The sequence below is a fragment of the Aquarana catesbeiana genome, linkage group LG06, assembly GCF_042186555.1.
Source record: "Aquarana catesbeiana isolate 2022-GZ linkage group LG06, ASM4218655v1, whole genome shotgun sequence".
Taxonomy (NCBI): domain Eukaryota; kingdom Metazoa; phylum Chordata; class Amphibia; order Anura; family Ranidae; genus Aquarana; species Aquarana catesbeiana.
Window position 1 is genome coordinate 408,494,551 of NC_133329.1, and position 23,633 is coordinate 408,518,183.

The 23,633-nt window shown below is 44.3% G+C and overlaps 1 protein-coding gene and 1 pseudogene across 1 annotated transcript in view; one reads left to right on the top strand and one right to left on the bottom strand.

Moving 5' to 3' along the window:
• Positions 1-710: 710 nt before the first annotated feature.
• LOC141147265 (CLIP-associating protein 1-A-like) overlaps positions 711-23,633 on the bottom strand; it is a gene marked incomplete in the record, with an annotated part of 201,372 nt that continues 178,449 nt past the window's right edge. Inside the window, 3 exon segments of the mRNA XM_073634471.1 lie at positions 711-2,969; positions 6,568-6,684; positions 11,185-11,391. Of these exon segments, the coding sequence (XP_073490572.1) occupies positions 2,883-2,969; positions 6,568-6,684; positions 11,185-11,391 (411 nt within the window).
• Positions 12,658-12,781, top strand: LOC141101853 (U2 spliceosomal RNA; annotated as a pseudogene).

Genomic DNA, 23,633 nt, shown 5'->3' on the forward strand with positions numbered 1-23,633 from the left:
TCTTTTGTGTGGTAGGCAAATAAAAAAAACTTCACAATTAAACATAAATTGAATTTATTCTAAAGCAAACTCAGGATTTTTTTCTTCTTATTTTCTTTTTTAGCAAATTCTATCACATACATGTTAATGCAACAAAAAAAGAAAAAAAAAAAAAAAAAAAAGAAAAAATATATCTGTACAATTGCCATGATACACGGGAAAGTGAAACAATCAAGATATAAATACAGAGATGTAACATGACAATAAAAAAAAAAAAAAAAAAAAAATCCATGCACATTAACCCAAGTATCCATCAATTCCTGTTTATGTATGCATTGCTAACCTTCCCCCCCATCATGGCATAACGGGGACCCCACAGATGCCGTGTCCTACCTGTTTGCACTTGCAGGGTCCATAAATAATAGAGGTCATTGTCGATGCTACCAAGCTCATTAGAGAAGAGATAGATAGAACTAGCTACGTGTTGGATTAGGCTGTTAGTAAATTGGATAGACGTGGATTTTGCCTGACAGGTTTGCAATTCTTAGGAGCTACGGCATCTCTCTTTGGCAGGTTAGGTTTCTAGACCATATACGCTTTTTACTTAGGCTTGGCAAAAAAAAAAAGAAAAATATATATATATATCTTGATTACGTATGTGTTTTCAATCAGGTGGAAGCTCCTAGAAAGCTACTGCATTCTTGCAATGACCTGTTTTATGTGTCTGCTGCTTTGTGTATAGAAGAAAAAAAAAAAAAAACCCTTGTAGAGCAATTCATAAACTTGGACCGTCTCCCACCCTTGACAAGTATTGGACTTTGAGTCAGCCAAGAAACAAGCACCTAGTTCCATACTAAAAGACAATCGTCACAAAATCCTACGGCTCCTCCCCCAATGTGTGCTGTAGAGATAAACAATCTCCTGCAGGGCCGGGAACAAGGGGTGGGCAGGAGGGGCAGCTGCCCCAGGCGCAGTGAAGCAAGGAATTGAAAACGGGATGGTACAACCATTCTACAGCATGTATTGACAGTGGGGGAGGGGAGAGCGCAGTTCTGGATCCTTGCCAACTTTGTCCCGGTACAAATCTGTAAATCTTGCGGTTCTCTGTTACAGTGGTGGTAACGCTCAGCAGTGACCTTCGTTCCGCGATCTTCTGGAGTGGAACGCATTCCTCGCGGAAAAGCCCACAAAAAAATCATCATACAGACAGAGCTTAGCCCTTTCAGCCATTCATAGCAAAGCAGTCTATTTACATTGACATTAAATATGACATAAATAAATCGGATATCAAAAGGGACTGTTTGTGGAAACGGCGGTGGATGCGAATGGATCGAGAGGCATGGTGAGATTATAGGATGGGTGTGTTGGTAGCACCGGAGTACACCTTGTAGATGCTATGACCAGATCTGGGATCGTGGCTCTGGTTCTAACGATGGTTCCGAAATCAGATTGTAGTCACAGTTGGTTCTGTCTCAAGTCACTCGAAATAAAAAGGAATTTTTGTAAAGGGGACGACTAACAATTTTCCATTCTTCATTCGAGACTGTGGCTTTGGGAAGTAAAAAAACAAAGGAAAAAAAAAAAAACAAAAAAACACAATACAATAAGCAAGTCTGTCATAAATGTAACAATGTGTGCAAAAGGATAAAATTCCATACACCTAAAATGTCACTGGTTTTCCCAACAAGTTCATTGGCAGCACTTTTGCCCACGTATTACTGGTGGTACACATGAGCAAAATACCGAAAACTACGTTTAAATATTTAAACTTTAAACCTTCACACTGAAAAGGGAACCATCTAAATTATTCAGACTTTTCCAAATTATATATATATATATATATATATATATATATATATATATATAAAATTTGTCGCCAACGTCTGGTGTCCACGTATCAATGCAGGCGTGCAAGTCGATACACCAAGTTTAAAAAAAGAAAAAAAAACAGATCGAAAGCGTTTTAAAAATACATGACAGTCCCATCATCTGAATACAGAAAGTATTACCAGAATAAAACAAACATGTAGATGTTACAAGGAATCCGTGTTCGTCCCGACCGCACTGTGCATAGAGTTTGATGCATCTCACCGGGAGGACACAGCATGCTCGGAAATGGGAGAGGGGAAAAAAAAAAATAAAAAAAATCTGGAGATTTAAATAACAACATCTTGTCCACTCGCTGAATGTGAAACAGTTTTAATGGATGTAGCTAAACACTGTGTAGCCAGGTCCCTCCTAAAGGGTATATTACCAGCAGCTGTAAAATTAGTTTGCTGAATATTTACAACATAAAACAGCAAAACAGAGAAAAAGGAAAAAAAAAAAAAAAAACAGAATTTAGAGTGCAAACTTTAGGCCGCCTGCAAATTCTAAAGCCAATGTGTTTCCAAATGCTAATTGTACGGCTTTCATATAGGAGAATTTTTTTGCTTTACCAACTGAGACACAATTTCCCTCTACATTCAATTCCGAAAAAAAAAAAGAACACAAAGAAAAACAATTCACATACATTTTTTTAAATAAAATACTGATTGCAACAAATATTGGGAGGTGCAGTTGCAGAAAGGCATGAGGCACTGCTGTTCGCTTCTTCACCCCGCAGCTCCGGATGAGGGGCAGTTTTTTTTTTTCGGTTTTTTTTTTCATTTTTTTTTTTTTTTCGTTTTAGGAAATCCTAGCAAATGGACAAGAGAAACACCATTATCTTGACTAATAAAACCCCTTCAGCTCTGGAGCTCTCTGGAAGCCTCGTCGGCTACCTCCAGTGATGAAGTTGTCGTTTATATTAGTGTTAATATTTAATGGCCCGCCACTGGAAACATCCTCTTCCGTGTGGAAGGTGCGGGCGCGCGTTCTGCCGACGTTCTCTAAAAGCCGCCCAAGGAACACGACCCGCCCCATTAACTGTGCGTGGAGACATCCGAGGAAGAGCTGCTGTTGCTGTTCGTCGTCTGGGCTCTTTTTATGTACAAATTTAGAAGTTTCATCTGAAAAGGAAAAATGAGAAAGGAAAAAAAAAAAAAAAAAAGAAATCAATACAAAAGATTTTCTAAACTAAAATAATACAGTACTGGATTTACTGATATAAAGTGAATGGATTGCTACGGTAAGCCCTCTCACTAAACAGTTATTGGTTAAAACAGAACTCCACCCAAAAGGGGAAGTTCCACTTTAAGGCTTCCTTCCCCCCTCCTCTTTCAAGAATGGCACTTTTGGGGAGGGGAGCGGGTACCTGATTTTGTTCGGAGCAGAAGTCACACCCCCCCCCCCCCCCCCCCGCAGTCTTCTGGCACACATCGCATCAATGGTTTTCTGAACAAGTTTATTGGCAGCCCACTTCATATCACCATCGGCGCACCCTGGTGGGCATGGGCAAATACCAAAAAAAAAGTTACATATGGGCAAAATACCAAAAAATACTGTCTCGTGCATGCGCAGTAGACACCCTCGGTTAAGATGCTGGTGCTGGGAACACAAAGGCTAGTGAAGAATTAGCCCGGGTGTGGACGGCGGAGGATCGTGGGACAGGTAAGTGGCTGTTTATTAAAAGTCAGCGGCTACAGTTTTTGTAGTCGTTGACTTTTAATTTTTACACAGGAGACTGGAGCTCCTCTTTTATAATATGGTTGCTCAACCTTTCATATTAATGTTTATGGGCAGCTTTTCCGATATGGTCTGAGATGCTGATCATTAAAGCGGAGCTTCATCCAAGTCAATGGACACAAAGCAGCAGCTCGGGAATGAGCGTGCACGAGTGCCCCCATAGCAAGCAGGGGCGCTGGCGGGGGACCCCAGAAGAGGAGGATCGGGTTGCTCTGTGCAAAATCATTGCACAGAGCGGGTAAGTGTAATAGGTTTTAAAAAAAAATACCATTAGAATCACTTTAAAGAGATTTTTAGTTATATACAATTTTTTTTGTAGACCGTATGTCCATATTTCAACCATCCGTTTTCGGATGAAATACGGACATACATGCATCCCTATGAACATCCGCTGACACCAGATATCATCCGTCCGATGGTCCGATTCTGCAGATGGAGGAAAATCCTATTTTTCTATCCGTCTGCAGAGCGGATCGGATGAACACAGACAGACGGGGAGTGGGGTGAGCAGAGATCTGACAGGGCGGTCCCTGCACAGTCATCCCCGCTGAACAAGCAGATGTTTACGGGGCGGATCATCACGGATCCATCCCATGTGAAAGGACCCTAAATTAGACATTCACTTGTCCCAGGATCCAGCAGTGTCCTCACCGGTCCAGTCCCTGGTGCTGGCATGCCAAGTGTGGGCAGCTGACTGCGATTGCTTTCAGTGTCACAGCTGGCTGCTCGCCACGCTATCTGATTGGTCCTGCAGCTTTCTGGGACCTGTGACATGTCCCAGAAGGCTGCGGGTGAGGGGGCAGTCGCCGAACTTCCACTCAGATTGCCACTGCAATTTAATTGGATGTGGGGGAGTGGTACTTGTCAAAACCAGGTACCTACCCCCCCCCCCCCCCCAAAAAAAAAGTGGTAAACGTAAAGAAGGAGGAAGAGCAGAACTTCCCCTTTAAGCTTAGCTAGGTTTTGACTTGCCTTCCACTTTAAGGGCTCATTTATACCTGCTTCGGCTTCAACACACATTAACGGTTTACGCTGCTTGCTTCAAAACAAAGCTTTGGACAGGCTTTGTTAAAGCTCTCTGAATGCTAGTCAAAGCTCCTGTCACTAAATAAAATGGTTAGCTTACAGTCCTGTTTACACCTTGCTTTTGCCTTGCTTCAAAAAAATTATACCCCTTGCAGCTTCAGTGGTGCTTCAAAGCATCTTCAAAGCTTACATAGAAGTCTATGGCAAAGCTCGCGTGAAGCCCCACCAAAGCCTCATCGAAGCCCCAAGCAAACGCAAGGTGTAAACAGGACTGTAAGTTAGCCCATATTATTTAGTGACAGGAGCTTTGACTGGCGTTCAGGAAGCTTTAACAAAATGTGTCCAAAGCCATGTTTTGAAGCAAAGTGTAAACTAGCCATTAAGGAGTTGTAAAGGCAAAAGGTTTTTTTTTTATCTTAATGCATTAAGATAAAAAGCCTCACCAACACCCCCTAATACTTAACTGAGCCCCATCTCTGTCCAGCGATGTCTACGAATCCCTTGGCCGTCCCTCCTGATTGGCTGAGACACAGCGGCAGCACCATTGGCTCCCGCGGCTGTCAATCAAAGTCAGTTAGCCAACCAGGGGAGAGGGGTGGCGGGGCCGAATGGCAGCTCTATGTCTGAATGGACACACACGAAGCTGCAGCTCGGCTCGGGTGCCCCCCATATAGCAAGAGCTGCTTGCGTTGGGGGCACTCGTCAGGAGGGAGGAGCAGCAAAGAGGCACCCGAGAGGAGGAGGATCCGGGCTGCCCTGTGCAAAACCAACTGCAAAAAGGAGGCAAGTATAACGTGTTTGTAAAGTCTCGGTTTAAAAAAAAAAAAAAAAAAATCACTTTAAAGTGACACTAAAGGTTCGTTTTTTTTTTTTTAAATAACATATCATACTTACCTCCCCTGTGCAGCTCATTTTGCACAGCGTGGCCCTGAACCTGCTCCTCTGGGGTCCCTCATCAGAACACCCCCTAGGAGAAGCGCTCTCCTGGGGGGTTACCTTGCGGGGGGCAAGGTTCAGCACTCGCCGTCCATAGAGGCCGAAAGCAGGACTCGCCCCCCCCCCCCCCACGCCCGGTCATTGGATTTGATTGACAGCAGCGGGAGCCAATGGCTGCGCTGCTATCATTCTATCCAAACAAGAGCCAAGAACCCCGGGCAGATGGAGAGAGCGTGTCCCCGTGGGTTAAGTTCAAGGGGTCAGGTAAGTAAAACGGGGGAGGGGCTGGGGGGCCGGTCACTGCCAGGTGTTTTTTCACCTTAATGCAAAGGATGCATTAAGGTGAAAAAACACAAACCTTTACAACCCCTTTAAGGAAGTCTCACTTCCATTGTTATAAATGTGTTCTGTTCCCCGGGGACAGGAACCTGTAGTACTTTGTTCCCATCCTCCTATGGGCTTCCTAAGTTCAGCCGGTCAAACTTTGGCTGGTTGCTGATGAATGGCCTAAAATGTGCTTATAAGGTGTGTGTCCCCCAACCAGGGGTGTAACTGGTAGGTGACAATGGCTGCTTCCATGATATAACAATGTGTAAGAAGGAAGCATTTTCCCTCTTGTACCCAATCCAGCTCAATCTGGTACTGGCTCTGCAGAATATTAGTGAGGGTCACGTTTGCTGTATGAAGTGAGATATGCGGGAAGGGCATTGTTCCAGTCCGGCTTTGCTGAAAGCCATCAGCCCTGTGCGGTGAAAGACGGTTTCCGGACAACGGAACATACACAATCTATATCTTTCTAGATCATGTTCCCAGGAGGCTAATGGGACCAACACGTTTCACACAGAGCCCATATACTCAACACGACTGCCAAAGACAATCTGCTTGATTAACAAAATCTCTCTTAATGGGTCCCATTCAGATAAGTTCATTTCTGAAGGGTAGGACACACCTAATAACTGTATTTGTAGCAGTCATGAATGGTCATACAATCACTTTCACACAAAGTCTGATTCTTCTTACCTTGCTGCCTGTAAGCTGCGCAAGATACGGTTTCAGCTCTTCTCCAATGACAGAATAAATCGCTACAAGACAGAAGACGCTTGCTTTGCGGACGCTGCTCTCCGTATTATCGTAGCCCTGGAGAGAGAAAACAATGGCGGTAAAGCTGAAATGTGTACAACATCAGTCTGGTCTTCAGACACACAACTTCACTGCAAAGGGCCTCAGACCAGAAAAGGACGGGCAGACTTTTGCGCTCTTCAGATGTTTGCACCGTCCTACATGGGAAGATAAGAATACCGCTCAAATCTTTGTAGCCCCTCACACAGCCAGCTATATTCAACTATGGGGGGGGGGTCACCATGAACTACCCAGAGTTTAGTGGCTTCTTAACAGTCTTGAATACTCCTATAGCAAGACCTCCGTCACAATAATACCCAAATGTTCCTGCCACCTGGAGGATTGGGGTGTCACTGCCTATCATTGTTCTCCTTATGTTCTATTCTCGTCAATATAAAAGTCAATGGGAAAAAAAAAATATCTAGCTAGGATGGATGAACCCAACATTACATGCACAGCAGGTGCACAGACCCCCAGAACTCATCATAGGGATGGTGGGAACCACTCAGACCCCGGAACATATCAAAAAGATGGTGGGAACCCCTTATAGTGGCACAACAGGTCTGCAGACCTGAGAACTCAGTACAGGGATGGTGGAAACCCCTTATAATGGGCACAGTGGGTGTACAGACCCGGGAACTCAGCATAGAGATGGTGGGAAGGGAACCCCTCATAATGGGCACAGCGGGTGTACAGACCTGGGAACTCAGCACATGGATGGTGGGAACCCCTCATAATGGGCACAGTAGGTGTACAGACCTGGGAACTCAGCATAGGGATAGTGGGAACCCCTCATAATGGGCACAGTAGGTGTACAGACCTGGGAACTCAGCATAGGGATAGTGGGAACCCCTTATAATGGGCACAGCGGGTGTACAGACCCGGGAACTCAGCACAGGGATGGTGGGAACCCCTTATAATGGGCACAGCGGGTGTACAGACCCAGGAACTCAGCACAGGGATGGTGGGAACCCCACATAATGGGCACAGCGGGTGTACAGACCTGGGAACTCAGCACAGGGATGGTGGGGACCCCTCATAATGGTCACAGCGGGTGTACAGACCCGGGAACTCAGCACAGGGATGGTGGGGACCCCTTATAATGGGCACAGCGGGTGTACAGACCCGGGAACTCAGCACAGGGATGGTGGGGACCCCTCATAATGGTCACAGCGGGTGTACAGACCCGGGAACTCAGCACAGGGATGGTGGGAACCCCTCATAATGGGCACAGCGGGTGTACAGACCTGGGAACTCAGCACAGGGATGGTGGGAACCCCACATAATGGGCACAGCGGGTGTACAGACCTGGGAACTCAGCACAGGGATGGTGGGGACCCCTCATAATGGTCACAGCGGGTGTACAGACCCGGGAACTCAGCACAGGGATGGTGGGAATTCAGCACAGGGATCTCAGCAATAGAGTACCCGAGAGATTTAAGAAACTGTCAAGCTGGTTTAACATTAACATCAACCAAGTATAACCATATTTTGGGTGGATAAAGAATTTGGACATTGTAATGAGTGACAATATAATGTTTTTTGACAATCACCAGATTGTAACCTGTAACACAGAAGTGTCAGACTTCATTCATATGCAGAAACCCTCATTAACATATAAGTAGCAAACATGGTTCTATATTACCCGTACATTTTCCTATATTTGGGATTTACTCCTAAATACATTGAACATAAAGAGTTCACTTGCTTCCATGTACAATAGAAACGTTCCCCATTTAGCAAGACAATTACACCTTTTCAGGTAGCACTTCTTGCTCAGCTTGCTTGGAGCCCTTAGCGACTTGAAGAGGAAATTCTACAAATTTCACCAGGCCACTCGCTCAACGTCTCTCTCTGGCCCCTTTCATCTGAACAGGTCCGGCCGCATTACTGACCAGACAACACCCCCCCCCCCGCGGGAAACAGCAGCCCCTCTCTCCATCAGTAACCAATACTCTAAGTGAGAACAGGGACGCCTATAATGGGACGGGCGTGGCATCAAAATCAAACGACTCCACAACGTAATCTTCCTGAACATCATGTTATGACTGGGAAATGTACTGGCTTAATCCCACTTGCCTACTGGGCACATTTTACCCCCTTCCTGAGGTGGTGGAAAAGCAGACGTTCCACCTACACTATTGTCAGCCTCTTTTTTTCCATACATTTGGGAATTCCATCTTGATGTATCTGTCTGTGATCCACATTCATTATTCTAGGAGGATGGCAGCCGGAGTGGATTAAACTTTTTCAGACCTTCCATTAATCTTGGAGGTCGATGGTGACGGTGGGCTGCTCTCCTATGAGATTGGTCAATGAGCATTTTTGATTTCTACTCTTATCAGCTCAATGGTGGCAAGAAGGTTTTCATTTCCATCTTGGGTGTTTAATCCTGGACTTAGAGCTGTTTTATGGACTATACTTTATTTAGGGTTAGATGTTTTGTATATTTACTGGTATATTCACAAGTTTACACTTGCAAGGGTTTGAGCAAGGCACTCCGTTGCTATTAAAGCGCTTGCCGACCAGCCGCCGTCATTATACTGCGTCAGGTCGGCACGATCCCGCAAATCGCCGTAGCTATACGTCGGCTCGCGGGATCAAGATAGCAGGCGCGCCGCCGCACTGCGGGGGTGCCGATGCTCGTGGCCGACGGTCGCGATGACTGCCGGCCATGAGCGATCGCGGGCACAAGAGGCAGAACAGGGATGTGTGTGTGAGAAACAAACACAAATCCCTGTTTTGTGAGGAGTGACAGATCGTGAGTTCCTAATAGCTAGGAACCACGATCTGTCATTTCCTCTAGGTCAGTCCCCTCCCCCTACAGTTAAAAACACACACAGGGAACACATTTAACCCCTTGATCGCCCCCTAGTGTTAACCCCTTCCCTGCCAGTGACATTTTTACAGTAATCAGTGCATTTTTATAGCACTGATCGCTGTATAAATGCCAATGGTCCCAAAAATGTGTCCCCTATAATGTCGCAGTCCCGATAAAAATCGCAGATCGCCGCCATTACTAGTATAAAAAAAAAAAAAAAAAGCTATAGATCTATCCCCTATATTGTAGACACTATAACTTTTGCGCAAACCAATCAATATACGCTTATTGCGATTTTTTTTACCAAAAATATGTAGAAGAATACATATCGGCCTAAACTGAGGAAAATTTGCTTTAAAAATAAAAAAATGGGGATATTTATTATGGCAAAAAGTTCAAAATATTGTCTTTTTTCAAAATTGTTGCTCTTTTTTGTTTATAGCGCAAAAAATAAAAACCGCACAGATGATCTAATACCACCAAAAGAAAGCTCTGTTTGTGGGAAAAAAAAGGACGTCAATTTGACTATAGAAATTGTAGACCGGTGCATGAGAAAGAACGATGCTGCTCACTCTACACCAGTAGTGGTGAGGAGAATCAGTGGAGTAAAGGGAGCATGCACAGCACATTAAAAGAAGTCTAAAACAATGGTGAGAGACTTTTTTTTTTAATCAATTCAGCCCCAGAAGATTTTCCCCCCTCATGACCGGGCCATTTTTTGCGATATGGCACTGCGTCGCTTTAACTGACAATTGCGCGGTGTGACGCTGTACCCAAAACAAAATTGATGTCCTTTTTTTCCCACAAATAGAGATTTCTTTTGGTGGTATTTGATCACCTCTGAGGTTTTTATTTTTTGCGCTATAAACAAAAAAAGACTGAATCTTGAAAAAAAAAAAAAAAAAAGAAAAATTATATTTTTTAATTTTTGCTATAATAAATAATAATAAAAAAACAAAAAACAAAAAAAAAACAAAACAAAATGTCTTCATCAGTTTAGGCCAATATGTATTCTTCTACATATTTTTTGAAAAAAAAAAAAAAAAAATCAAAGAAAAAAAAAAAAAAATCGCAATAAGCGTATATTGATTGGTTTGCGCAAAAGTTATAGTGTCTACAAACTATGGGATAGTTTTATTGCATTTTATTATTATTTTTTTTTTTTTTACTAGTAAATTAGTAATGGCGGTGATCAGCAATTTTTAGCATAACTGCGACATTGCAACGGACAGATCGGACACTTTTTTGGGACCATTGACAATTATACAGCGATCGGTGCTATGAAAATGCACTGATTACTGTATAAATGTCACTGGCAGGGAAGGGGTTAACACTAGGGGGTTAAATGTGTGCCCTGGGAGGTCTTTCTAACTGTGGGGGGAGGGGACTGACTGGGAGTACAGAGAGATCACTGTTCCTGACTACTAGGAACAGACAATCACTCTGTACTCCCGTCAGAACGGGGATCTGTTATATAAATATATATAGTTTAGTGCAACTTTAACAGCCCCGGCTGGCTCAGGACTGGACTTACCCATGATTCCCCTCTGTATCCTTCAATATAAATACAATTTACAGTCTCTCATCGGGTCCACTAAACATGGGGTGGGAGGATGGAGAATTGTCCAGGAAGGGAATGGGTGGGAAAAGCATCACTGACAGCCTAATATATACAATAAGGGAACAATTCAAATTACCTGCAACAATCCGGGAATAATGTCTTGCAAGATCTGATGCAGCGACTCCTTGGAAATCCTCTCAATGACTTTAGTTTGCATCTTGATAGCAGCCAGATTGATGGGATAATCGGCAGTCTGGATGATGGGACAGAGGACTTTGATGCATTGCTCGGGGTGTATGGAGCTCGCTAGGGTGGAGGCCGCTTCTTCTGCAGCTCTGACAACCTGAAATACAAAAACGCCAGCCATTATTGTACTGTATGAATTAGATGAACCTCGCTGCTTTAGAAAGCTGCTGAGATGGGATAAAATTATTTTTTTAAAGTTAATGGACCTTAAAGTGTTTGTAAACCTGAGACATGAAATATGAACAAAGCATACCCCCTCTACAGTAGTTTCTTGTCTCAGTCCAGAGCACTAAGTGTCATTTCTGTCTGCTGCTTCCTTCCTCTACCATCAGCACAAGTCACTTCTGACACCAAGAGAAAAATGGTGACATGGGAGGGAGCTCCAGCAGATTGACAGCCTCAGCTCCTGTTCCTGTGTGCAAGGGGGGGGTGTCCATTTCCTCCAATCAGCTCTCAGAGCTCTCCTCACTGATGTAACGTCAGCTCTCCGCCCCCTGCTTTTCAGAGCTGAGAAAACCTGTGTAAATTCTGCACTTTGAATGGAAGTAGAGGGAAAGACGGCTGTAGTCACACAGGTACAACTTGTGTAGGAGGATTTGTTTTATCTCTGTCTCACCTGAGGCCAGTCACTTCTTTGGGTATATGGAAGGGTTTACAACCTTTTTAAATGATCCTTCATTCTGGTACTACATACATCACTAATGCCTGATAAATACAATCTGATTTGACCAATCCTTGGAGCAAAGCACCGAGGCCCGTCCCTGAGTTATAAAGGGCTGTGGTACCCTTCTTTCCAGGGATGTACCAATGCCGATACTGAGTTTTTTCATGAGTACTTGTGAAAATGCTCCAGAAACCCATGTTTTGCTGTGCGATTTGCTTCCATACAGAATGAATGGGCACAAATCGCACTGCAAAGAACTTTATGCGATTTAAAACAGGAAAGCTCAAGAAAAATGCTTCCCTTTAAATTCTATGTATGTGTTCACACTGGGGCGGTGTAAAAAAATCCTGCTCGCCGTATTTTTTGGTGCATATTTGGTGTGGTACAAAAACGAACCTCCGCATTGAAAATGCGACAATACAGCATTAATAAAAATAATGCGCCTGTGTTGCGTTTTTGAGTCACATGTCCTAACGCAAATGCAGTTAAATCGAGGCAAAAATGCAAGTGAGGTTTTACTGCGGTTTTGCTGCAGATCAGTGTGAATGTAGCCCAATTGACATATTTTTTTTTTTATGATGTGGGTTTAGTGACACTAAGCTGCAACAGGCAGCTAGAAGGGGCGTTTACTTGCTGCAGTTGTGACGCTTTGCGTAAAAAATCACCCAGCAGTCTGTTGGCTCAGGAAACTGGTAAGGATGAGCTTCTCGGCCTTTTGGCTAAGATCAAGTGTAGTATCTGTTCTTATCAGTTGCCAAGAGGAGGCGCTGTGTTACTACCCCAACTATGGTGGAGGTTGGGGTGGTAGCTATGCAAATCCTCTGGTGTAATGGTATCTAGAAGGTTAGTATCGGTAGCAACCAAAACCGGGGTGCTCATACGTCATTGGGTGGCCGGGAGTAGGTTCTACCAGAGAAAGCTGGAAGTGGACTCCTGGTGGGGATGGGGGCTGCACTGGTCGAAGGCCGGGTCCCGAAGAAAGCCCGTGGTGTATGTGCCCCTGGAGTGGCAGTCCAGGGGTGCCGTAATCTCTCCGAGTGAGGGTCACTTTAAGTTATAGTACCAAGGTCACTGCACCATCACACTTTTTTCAGACCTGCCTCTTGGGCCGGGCCTTTTGGCTGGCACCAGAGACATATTTATTCCTGGCTGGAAGGCCGACCATTGTACTGCACAATGGCACTTAGCACTTTCTCCACCTTTATGTTGTTTGTCGTGTCTGTCACTTTATGTTTTTTTTTTTTATATTCTTTTTAATTGTTGGGTTTGTACACATTTGATTAGTAGGGTGGAGGTCCTCGGACTTGCCCTGAACGTCTTGGGAGGGGGTGGACATGGCCTTCTGGCTTGGCCTGCCCTCTCTCATGGGGTCTTCGGGGGAGCCCCACCTAGTACTTGGAGTGTTCTGTTTCGGCAGACCTCCCAGAGGACGGGGTCTGTCTGATTTCGGCCAGATGGACCATGTGAAGTACCTCAGTCCCCGTCTGGAGCCTAACGCCCCGGGGGATCAGGGCAAAGGTCCCTTCTCTTTGGAGGAGGACCATATGTACACTCGGTGCACTTTTTGGTGTGCATTTTTTTTTTCTGGAGTGATCACACACCACTGGCTTAAAAAAAAAAAAAAAACCCCCGCTAAGGACGAGCAGTTTTCTATCATCTAGACTTTGTGGTCCAAGTTTGTGGTCCAAGTTTCGATATTCCTCAGAGGTTATCCCTCGGGCAGAAGGTGACTCTGATGCAAACACTTCATAGCCTGGTTGGAGTGTTTCTTATTCTCTATTCTCACTGCTTTCTCGATTCTTTCCCTCTTTTACATATATGCACATTTAGCAACCCTTTGAGAAATCGCTACACGCAACTCTTTCACACCCATTTGTGATAACGTGTGATCCCTACAGCATACTCTGTTCCATTAAAAAACATTTTCCTGATGTCTCAATACTTTCTGTTTCTGGAGGACGCCCATTAGGGTGACTTTGTTGCTCTGTACATTTACAAGTGTCACGTTTCTCAATGTTTCACATACCTATTGACTCTTGACCTGTTTTATGACCACGTCTTATTATGAGATCATACTCTTCTCTGTATCCATGACTGTATTAGTTATTTTCTGAATAAAATAAGACTGAACTAAAAATCACCCAGCATATAGCGATCGGTGGGCGGTAAGACTTATTTGGGTGAATAGAGAAGTAGTGCAAATGCCTCACAACTGTAGCGCAATGCATGCAGTTGCGGCGCGTTTGCAAAAATGGGTTTAAAACAGGCGTTGAGGCATCCCGCCGCCACCTAACCCTTTAAAGGGATTTCAGACGTTGTGACTGGCTGTCACATGATCAGAAAGCTGCGGCTGCGTACCAATTTGCAGACACTGCTTCTTGCTAACCGGGAGCTTTCCATTAGCCACCGGTAACTGTGCCAGGAACGCGCTCTCGGCACAGCCGTGTCTGCAAATTGGTACGCAATTAGGTGGCCTTTCCGTGCCAAGGCCCACCCCGCCAAGAGACCACATGTTTGCATACCTTTGGTACCTAGGAGTTAAGATGCATGCCTAAATCTACCCTAAGTTTTGGTTTGGAAAAGGTTGATGGAGATCGGTCAGGAACGAAAGCAGAACAGCCACTTATGAACTGAATGGCTGATTAACGTGTGCAAAGACTTTAAACATAACCAGTGACGGAAGCTTGTTGCATTCATCCTTTCTGTGAAATGCCAAACCTTCATAATAATAATGTCACAGTGGTACAAGGAAACGGCATCACCCGGGGCGTCAGACTTGGCTGGAAACGCTGGCAAGCAGAACAGAGGTTCCTCCACCCACAGACTCTGCTGATGTGGCCTAAACGAGTCAACTAAGGATCTCTGTGATGGTAATTGTTGCATGCCGTATAGCTGATTAACCACTTGCCGACCGGCTCCTGCACATTTACATTGGCAAAGTGGTTAGTTACCGCAAAACGACGTACCCGTATGTCGGCCCCTTTAAGAGCCATAGAAGGTGCGCGCACATGCCCGCGGCACTGCGGCGGACCCGGTGCACGTGGCTGTCGGGCGCCACCGGCCACCCGCGATCGAGGAGACGAGAGCCAGAACAGAGATTTGTGTGTGTAAACACACAAACCCCTGTTCTGACAGGGGAGAGGAGAGAGATCGTTTGTTCCTAGTAAGTAGGAACAGCGATATGTCTCCTCCCTCAGTCTGTCCCATCCCCCCCACAGTTAGAAACACACTGAGGGAACACATTTAACCCCTTAGATCACCACTAGTGTTAACCCCTTCCCTGCCAGTGACATTTACACAGTAATCAGTGCATTTTTATAGCTCTGATCGCTGTATAAATGTCAATGGTCCCAAAAATGTGTCAAAATTGTCCGATCTGTCCGCCGCAATGGCGCAGTCACGCAGAAAATCACAGATCACGGCCATTACTAGTAAAAAAAAAAAAAAAAAAAGCCATAAATCTCCTAAATCTTCAATCAATTTACGCTTGTGATTTTTTTTTTACCAAAAATATGTAGAAGAATACATATTGGCCTAAACTGATGAAGAAATGTTTTTTTAAAAACATTTTTGGGGATATTTATTATAGCAAAATGTAAAAAATAGTTTTTTTTTTCCAAAATTTACGCTTTTTTTTTAATAGCACACAAAAAAAAATTGCAGAGGTGATCAAATACCACAAAAAGACAGCTCCATTTGAGAGAAAAAAAAGGAAGTTAATTTTGTTTGGGTACAACGTTGGACGACCGCGCAATTGTCAGTTCAAGCGACGCAGTGCCGTATCGCAAAAAATGGCCTGGTCATTAAGGGGAAAAATCTTCCAGTCCTTAAGTGGTTAAATAGGAACTTCAGGAATAGGATTACTTTACACACTAATTTTAGGTCAGCTTGTCTCAAACAAATGATGCAGACGTCATCTCTGGGTGGCCGATGGTGACGCTGTAATTTAATGTTGCAGCCTGTGCTGCATACAGGAAGTGTCGCCCAGTGACTTCCCCTCTATGTGCTTCATACATGAAGTGTCGTCCAGTGACTTCCCCTCTATGTGCTGCATACAGGAAGTGTCGCCCAGTGACTTCCCCTCTATGTGCTTCATACGGGAAGTGTCGTCCAGTGACTTCCCCTCTATGTGCTACATACAGGAAGTGTCGCCCAGTGACTTCCCCTCTATGTGCTTCATACGGGAAGTGTCGTCCAGTGACTTCCCCTCTATGTGCTACATACAGGAAGTGTCATCCCGTGACTTCCCCTCTATGTGCTGCATACAGGAAGTGTCGTCCAGTGACTTCCCCTCTATGTGATGCATACAGGAAGTGTCGCCCAGTGACTTCCCCTCTATGTGCTGCATACAGGAAGTGTTTCCCAGTGACTTCCCCTCTATGTGCTACATACAGGAATCGTCGCCCAGTGACTTCCCCTCTATGTGCTGCATACAAGAATTGTCGTTCAGTAACTTCCCCTCTATGTGCTTCATACAGGAAGTGTCGCCCAGTGTCTTCCCCTCTATGTGCTTCATACAGGAAGTGTCGCCCAGTGACTTCCCCCTCTATGTTCTTACATACAGGAAGTGTCACCCAGTGACTTCCCCTCTATGTGCTGCATACAGGAAGTGTCGCCCAGTGACTTCCACTCTATGTTCTACATATAGGAAGCGTCGCCCAGTGACTTCCCTTCTATGTGCTGCATACAGGAAGTGTCGCCCAGTGACTTCCCTTCTATGAGCTGCATACAGGAAGTGTCATCCAGTGACTTCCCCTCTATGTGCTGCATACAGGAAGTGTCGTCCAGTGACTTCCCCTCTATGTGTTGCATACAGGAAGTGGCGTCCAGTGACTTCCCCTCTATGTGCTACATACAGGAAGCGGCATCCTCTTCCAGCGGGTGCTCAGCGACATCCCCTCTATGTGGTAAATAAGGAGGAGTATCACTTGCTCCTGCATCTCACCTACTCATGATCTCTGCATCGACCAATCAGAGGAAGCCTTGTATTTATTGAAAAATATCCAAGGCTTCTCCTTTAATAGCAAGCAAAACTCTTTATTTAGGGCATTGAAGGGGGGGGGGGGGATTTATTTTAACCAAGCTGGTCCAAATTAAGTGTATAGAAGTAATCCTATCCCTGGAGTTCTTCTTTAAATTGGCAACACATCTATTCAAGAGCTGCCAATATTTGGTCCTTAAACACAAGATGCCAATGTGAAAACCTCATGACCAAGCACCGGGGAGGGGGGGTCAGAGCGAAATGCGTTGGGGCGTGCCACTCCACTCATTCCAACAGAACACCTTGCTGTTCGGCTTCCAGGGGCTTTCCTCCTTTCCTCAAGCTGCCAATGAGATATTAGCTCTAGAGAGACCTCACGCAATGTGCGGTCATGGGGTACATCTCTTTTTGGCGACTAAGACCTATATGGGAGAACTAATCCAGGCTGTGATGGCGGCCCCACCCCTCCACCATTCCAGCTCTTCCTTTTCTATTACCAATCTAAATCAAAAAGAACAAAGAAACAGGTAAGACCCTTTCACACTGGTACCATGGCTGTGTTAGCACTAAAGCACCGCTCGTTTTAGCGGCGGTTTACCGCTGTTTAAGCTCCGCTTTTCAGCTGTTAGCAGGGCACTTTTAAACCCAAAGAAGGGGTTGAAAACTCCCGTGTTGCATCGATTCGAAAGCTCTTTTCATGCGCTTCGGAAGCGCTGCCCATTGATTCCAATGGGCAGGGAGTTTTGAGATCGCTAAATACAGCGCTCGCAAACCGACCCCAAAGATGCTGCTTGCAGGACTTTTCAGGACGTCCAGCAAGCGCACCGCCCCGAGTGTAGAAAGTCACACTTGAAGGAATAGGAGGCGGTTTTCAGGTGCTTAGCAGAGGCAATTTCCAGTGTGAAAGGGGTCTAAAGCCAGTAAACACTCTTCAGGGAAGACTGCGACTGTTCTAAAGTCAGAGCAAACAGATGTAAACATCCATAGAGAGAATGTAATTAGCGGCAGTGGCGCTGCTGGTTACACATTGTTGATGTTTACATGCCGGCTGATTTGTGGCCGGGTCCATGTACCGTGTATGCATGCAAATGTGAGCACAAACGTTTACATACATAAAGTATAAGAAACTGACCAAAATGCAGCCCTGGATTGAAGCTCTGCTTTATTTATTTTTTTACACTGCTGAAGGCTGCACAACACTATGCCTCTGAATAGGACCCGTAGCCTTCTAGACTCTCGTGTATGAAGGCATACAAAACTATACACTGTACGCATCTGTGTGATTGCGCCTAAAATCTGTCTAACCTAATAATCACATCAGGGTTTACTTTCTCTTTAAGAAATGAAAATTGCATAATCTATGGCTTGCTTTAAACAATATAAGAAAATTACTGTGAGATGAAACAATGAATGATGTTAAAGCAGAATTCTTTTTCTCCTCTTCAGTGGGGCTGTGCTCGAATAGAATGGGTTACCTGCTCAATTTTGTTCAGGGGCGCACACAGAAAGGCTATACTTACCCATACTTTCCACCCTTCGGAAAACCACGCTCCCCCACATCCAGCAGTGGACTGTTCCTGCCATCTTTGCATCAAGAGTCGGTCTATGGGCGTGATGACGTCAGGAACAGCCCATGCAAAAGACAGCGAGCGTGCGGAGGGGCAGGAACGGCCTTGTGATCGGAGGATTAGGTAAGTATATCTCCTCACCCCTAGACAAAAAGCAGCTAAACCCATGCAGTGGGGTTGAGCAGACAAAAAAAAAAAAAAAATCCTAGAATTCTTCTTGAAAAACATGCCACGTGTGAGGCCAAGAACAGAAGCCGTGGATGAAATCTCTCCTAACTTAACTAAACAGTAGAATGAACAATGGGACTGAACAATGATTTCCCAGACAACAAGTATCGTCTTCAAAAGTGTCAGGTTATCTTTAAATCTATTTGCAATCATTTTCAAAAGGGCAGATGAGGGAAGACAGCTGAACCCTGGCCAGGCCTCACCCCAGAAAAGTTTGCCAATTGCTATCCTAGGTAACTCTGAACCAGGAAACAGATGAAAGGACGCAATGTGCAGAAGCTATTTAATGATACTTGCTAGGACACTCTGATCTGATCCCAGTAAAATCAATGCACAATGGTGAATCACAGACAGCAAACCCAGTATGGTCATTTCCGGAGAAAGATACCTACCAAAAACCTGCCGGGCCGGCAATTCAACACTGTCAAGCCAGAAAAGACAAATCCTGGTATTGTGACACTGTAGTTAAGGGTATGCCAGTGCAAAAAAAAAAAATGCATCTGCACATTGTTTTACGCCTTTTTCCAGACCCAATATATATATATATATATATAGATAAATATATATATCTCTATCTGAAATAACTAATCGATTATGAAAATAGTTGTCAACCATTTTCATAATTGATTAATCGGCCAGCCGATTAGATGGCCTGCATACAGAATGCATTATTTGTTTATAGATCAGGAAATACAGTGCAGCACACATACAGCTCAGTACACCGTCCATACATGTCAGTAAGTGCCTGAGTACTTGTGAGTGTGAATGTGTGAGAAGCAATGCCTCATGGGACATGTAGTCCTGGGCAGGAAGTGAGTGGTTCTAAAGGCAGAAGTTTTTTTTACCTTGCTATAGGGGGTGCTCTATACTATACTTTGCAGCTTGCTAGGGGGGCACTCTGAAGGCAGGAGGAGCCAGAAACATTGGTAGGGGACCCCAGAAGAGGAGAATCAGGAATCTCTTCCATTGAAACCTCACCATCATGGGCAAGACCAAAGAGCCATCAAAGGACGTCAGGGACAGGATTGTAGACCTGCACAAGGCTGGAATGGGCTACAAGACCATCAGCAAAAAGCTTGGTGAGAAGGAGACAACTGTTGGAGCGATTATTTGCAAATGGAAGAAATAGAAACCTGCTTTGGGGCCGTTTCTCTGCTAAAGATACAGGCCAACTCTTCCGCATTGAAAGGGCAATGGACAGGGCCATGTATTGTAAAATCTTGGATGAGAACCTTCTTCCCTCAACCAGAACATTAAAGATGGGTCATGGATGGGTCTTCCAGCATGACAATGACCCAAAACATACCGCCAAGGCAACAAAGGAGTGGCTCAAGAAGAAACACATGAAGGTCATTGAGTGGCCTAGCCAGTCTCCAGACCTTAAGTCTATAGAAAATTTATGGAGGGAGCTGAAACTTCCCGTGGCCAAGCGACAGCCAAGAAACCTGAAGGATTTAGAGAAGATCTGTAAAGAAGAGTGGACCGAAATCCCTCCTGAGATGTGTGCAAACCTGATCACCAACTACAAGAAACGTCTGACCTCTGTGCTTAACAACAAGAGTTTCTCCACCAACTACTAAGTCATGTTTTGCTTGGGGATCAAAAGCTTATTTTACTCACTGAACTGTAACTCAATACATAGCATTTGTATCATGTGTTTTTACTGGATTTTTGATTGATATTCTGTCTCGATCATTTAAAATACACCTAGGATAAAAATTATAGACCTCCATTTTTTTTTAAGTGGGTAAACTTACACAATCTGCAGGGGAGCAAATCATTATATTCCCCACTGTATACTAGCCTACGCCTCTGATCCTCCACACACAATAACGGTCCCTGTGGCACTTGGGTTTCAGACAGAGATAGCCAGTGTGGACTGCATTTCAGTGGGTAGTATTGGGGGCATTAGTGGTAGGCTGACTAAAACACATAAACCAATGGTAAGTATAGTAACAAGTCCTATTTGCAACCTCAGAACACCCAATGGGGAGATAGTATGCGTCCGGACAAAACTACGTGGCATGTTCACTAATGCCAGGAGTCTGGCGGACAAGATGGGAGAACTAGAGCTGCCACTGTATGAGACGGAATTCGATTTTGTGGGAATTTCAGAGACCTGGTTCTATAGCTCTCATGATTGGCTGGCAACCATTCAAGGGTATTCCCTATATCGCAGGGACAGGGAGGGTAAAAAAGGGGTAGGGGTATGCCTGCATATCAAAAATGATATGCAGGTGAACGTGAGGGACGTCATCACTAATGGAGCAAGGGAAGAGGTGGAATCCTTATGGGTAGAGTTACAAAGGGAGGAAACCAAGAAGAAAGTAATACTGTGAGTATGCTACAGGCCCCCTAACCTGAGGGGGGAGACTGACCTCCTATCACAGTTTGGAATGGCGGCAAGGATGGGAAGTGTCATTATAATGGGGGTTTTTAATTATCCAGACATAGACCGGGCGGAAGGAACCGCGCATTCATCTAAGGCTTGCCATTTCCTAAATGTCTTAAAGGACAATTTCATGGGTCAGATGGTAAATGCACCAACAAGAAACAATGCGTTACTAGACCTACTGATTACCAACAATACAGACTTGATCGCAGATGAAGAAATACGGGGCAACTTAGGAAACAGCGATCACAGGTCAATTCGCTTCAGCATAAATCACACAAATATGAAACATAAGGGGAATACAAAGACACTGAATTTCAAAAGAGCCAACTTCCAGAAACTACGCTCCTTGCTAGAAGATACTAAATGGGATAAATTCCTAGGAACAAAGAACACGGAGTAAAATATGTGTGCTTTAGGAGCATATATTAAATAAGGGTATTAGCCAGTGCATCCCAAAGGGTAATACAGTTAAAAGAGCTAATAAAAGCCCTGGGTGGCTTAACGCCAACGTAAAAATTCATATAAAAGCAAAGGAGAAGGCCTACAAAAAATACAAGGCTCAGGGATCATCAGCATTCCAACTGTACAAAGAATGCAATAAAAAATGTAAGGGTGTAATCAGGGCGGCTAATATAGAACACTAAAGGCACATAGCGGAGGAGAGTAAGAAAAATCCCAAGAAATTCTTTAAGTACATAAATAGTAAAAGAGGGAGGACAGATCATATTGGCACCATAAACAATGATGAAGGGATTCTGGGTACAAAGGATGGTGAAATGGCGAAGGTTTTGAATGTATTCTTCAACTCAGTCTACACAAGGGAAACAGGGGGCTTCAGTAACCAAAATTCCAATGTTAATGCTCGTGAGACGTCACAGGAAGCACCCTCATGGTTAACAGAGGATAAAAATCTGAAACCGACTTGAAAAACTTAACATAAATAAGTCACCAGGACAAGATGGCTTGCACCCAGAGGGTCCTTAAGTAATTGCCAGACTGTTTTTCCTAATTTTTACGAACAGTCTACTGACTGGTATGGTACCAGCTGATTGGTGCTACCTTGGCTTTTCTCCAATCTTTAAAAAAGGACCAAGATATATCCCTGGGAACTACAGACCAGTTAGCCTAACATCAATAGTATGCAAGCTTTAGGAAGGGATGATCAGGGACTATATACAAGATTTTAGTAATGAAATTGTCATCATTAGCAGTAATCAGCATGGATTCATGAAAAAACGTTCTTGCCAAACAAATCTATTAACCTTCTATGAGGAGGTGAGCTGCCATCTAGATAAAGGAAGGCCCGTAGACGTGGTGTATCTGGATTTTGCAAAGGCATTTGACACAGTTCCTCATAAAGGTTTAGTATACAAGCTAAGGTCTGTCGGCATGGACCATAGGATGAGTACCTGGATTGAAAACCGGCTACAAGGGCGAGTTCAGAGGTTAGTGATAAATGGGGAGAACTCGGAATGGTCCAATGTGGAAAGTGGGGTCCCCTAGGGTTCTGTCCTATTTAATTTATTCATAAACGACCTGGAGGATGGGATAAACAGCTCAATCTCAGTATTTGTGGACGATACTAATCTAAGCAGGGCAATAACTTCTTCACAGGATGTGGAAACCTTGCAAGAAGATCTGAACAAATGAATGGGGTGGGCAACTACATGGCAAATGAGGTTTAATGTAGAAAAATGTAAAATAATGCATTTGGGTGGCAAAAACATGAATGCAATCTATACACTGAGGGGAGAACCTCTGGGGGAATCTAGGAATGGAAAAGGACCTGGGGGTCCTAGTAGATGATAGGCTCAGCAATGGCATGCAATGCCAAGCTGCTGCTAACAAAGCAAACAGAATATTGGCATTAAAAAGGGGATCAACTCCAGAGATAAAACGACAATTCTCCCGCTCTACAAGACTCTGGTCTGGCTGCACCTGGAGTATGCTGTCCAGTTCTGAGCACCGGAAGGAACTGGAGAGAGTCCAGAGAAGGGCAACAAAACTAATAAAGGGTCTGGAGGACCTGGGTTATGAGGAAAGGTTACGAGCACTGAACTTATTCTCTTTGGAGAAGAGACGCTTGAGAGGGGATATGATATAAATATACAAATACTATACTGGTGACCCCACAATAGGAATAAAACTTTTCCGCGAAAGGGCATTTAAAAAGACTCGCGGCCATTCACTAAAAGCAATTTAACTGGAAACTGCATAGAGGGTTCTTTACTGTAAGAGCGGTAAGGATGTGGAATTCCCTTACACAGGCGGTGGTCTCAGCGAGGAGCATCGATAATTTAAAAAAACTATTAGATAAGCACCCGAACGACCACAACATACAGGGATATACAATGTAATACTGACATATAATCACACACATAGGTTGGACTTGTGTCTTTTTTCAACCTTACCAACTATGTAATTGGGCTTTAAATATAATAGATTATGACTTCTACCTGGGAGAATTAACAAAAAGTAAAACATTCTGCAGAAATCTTTCATT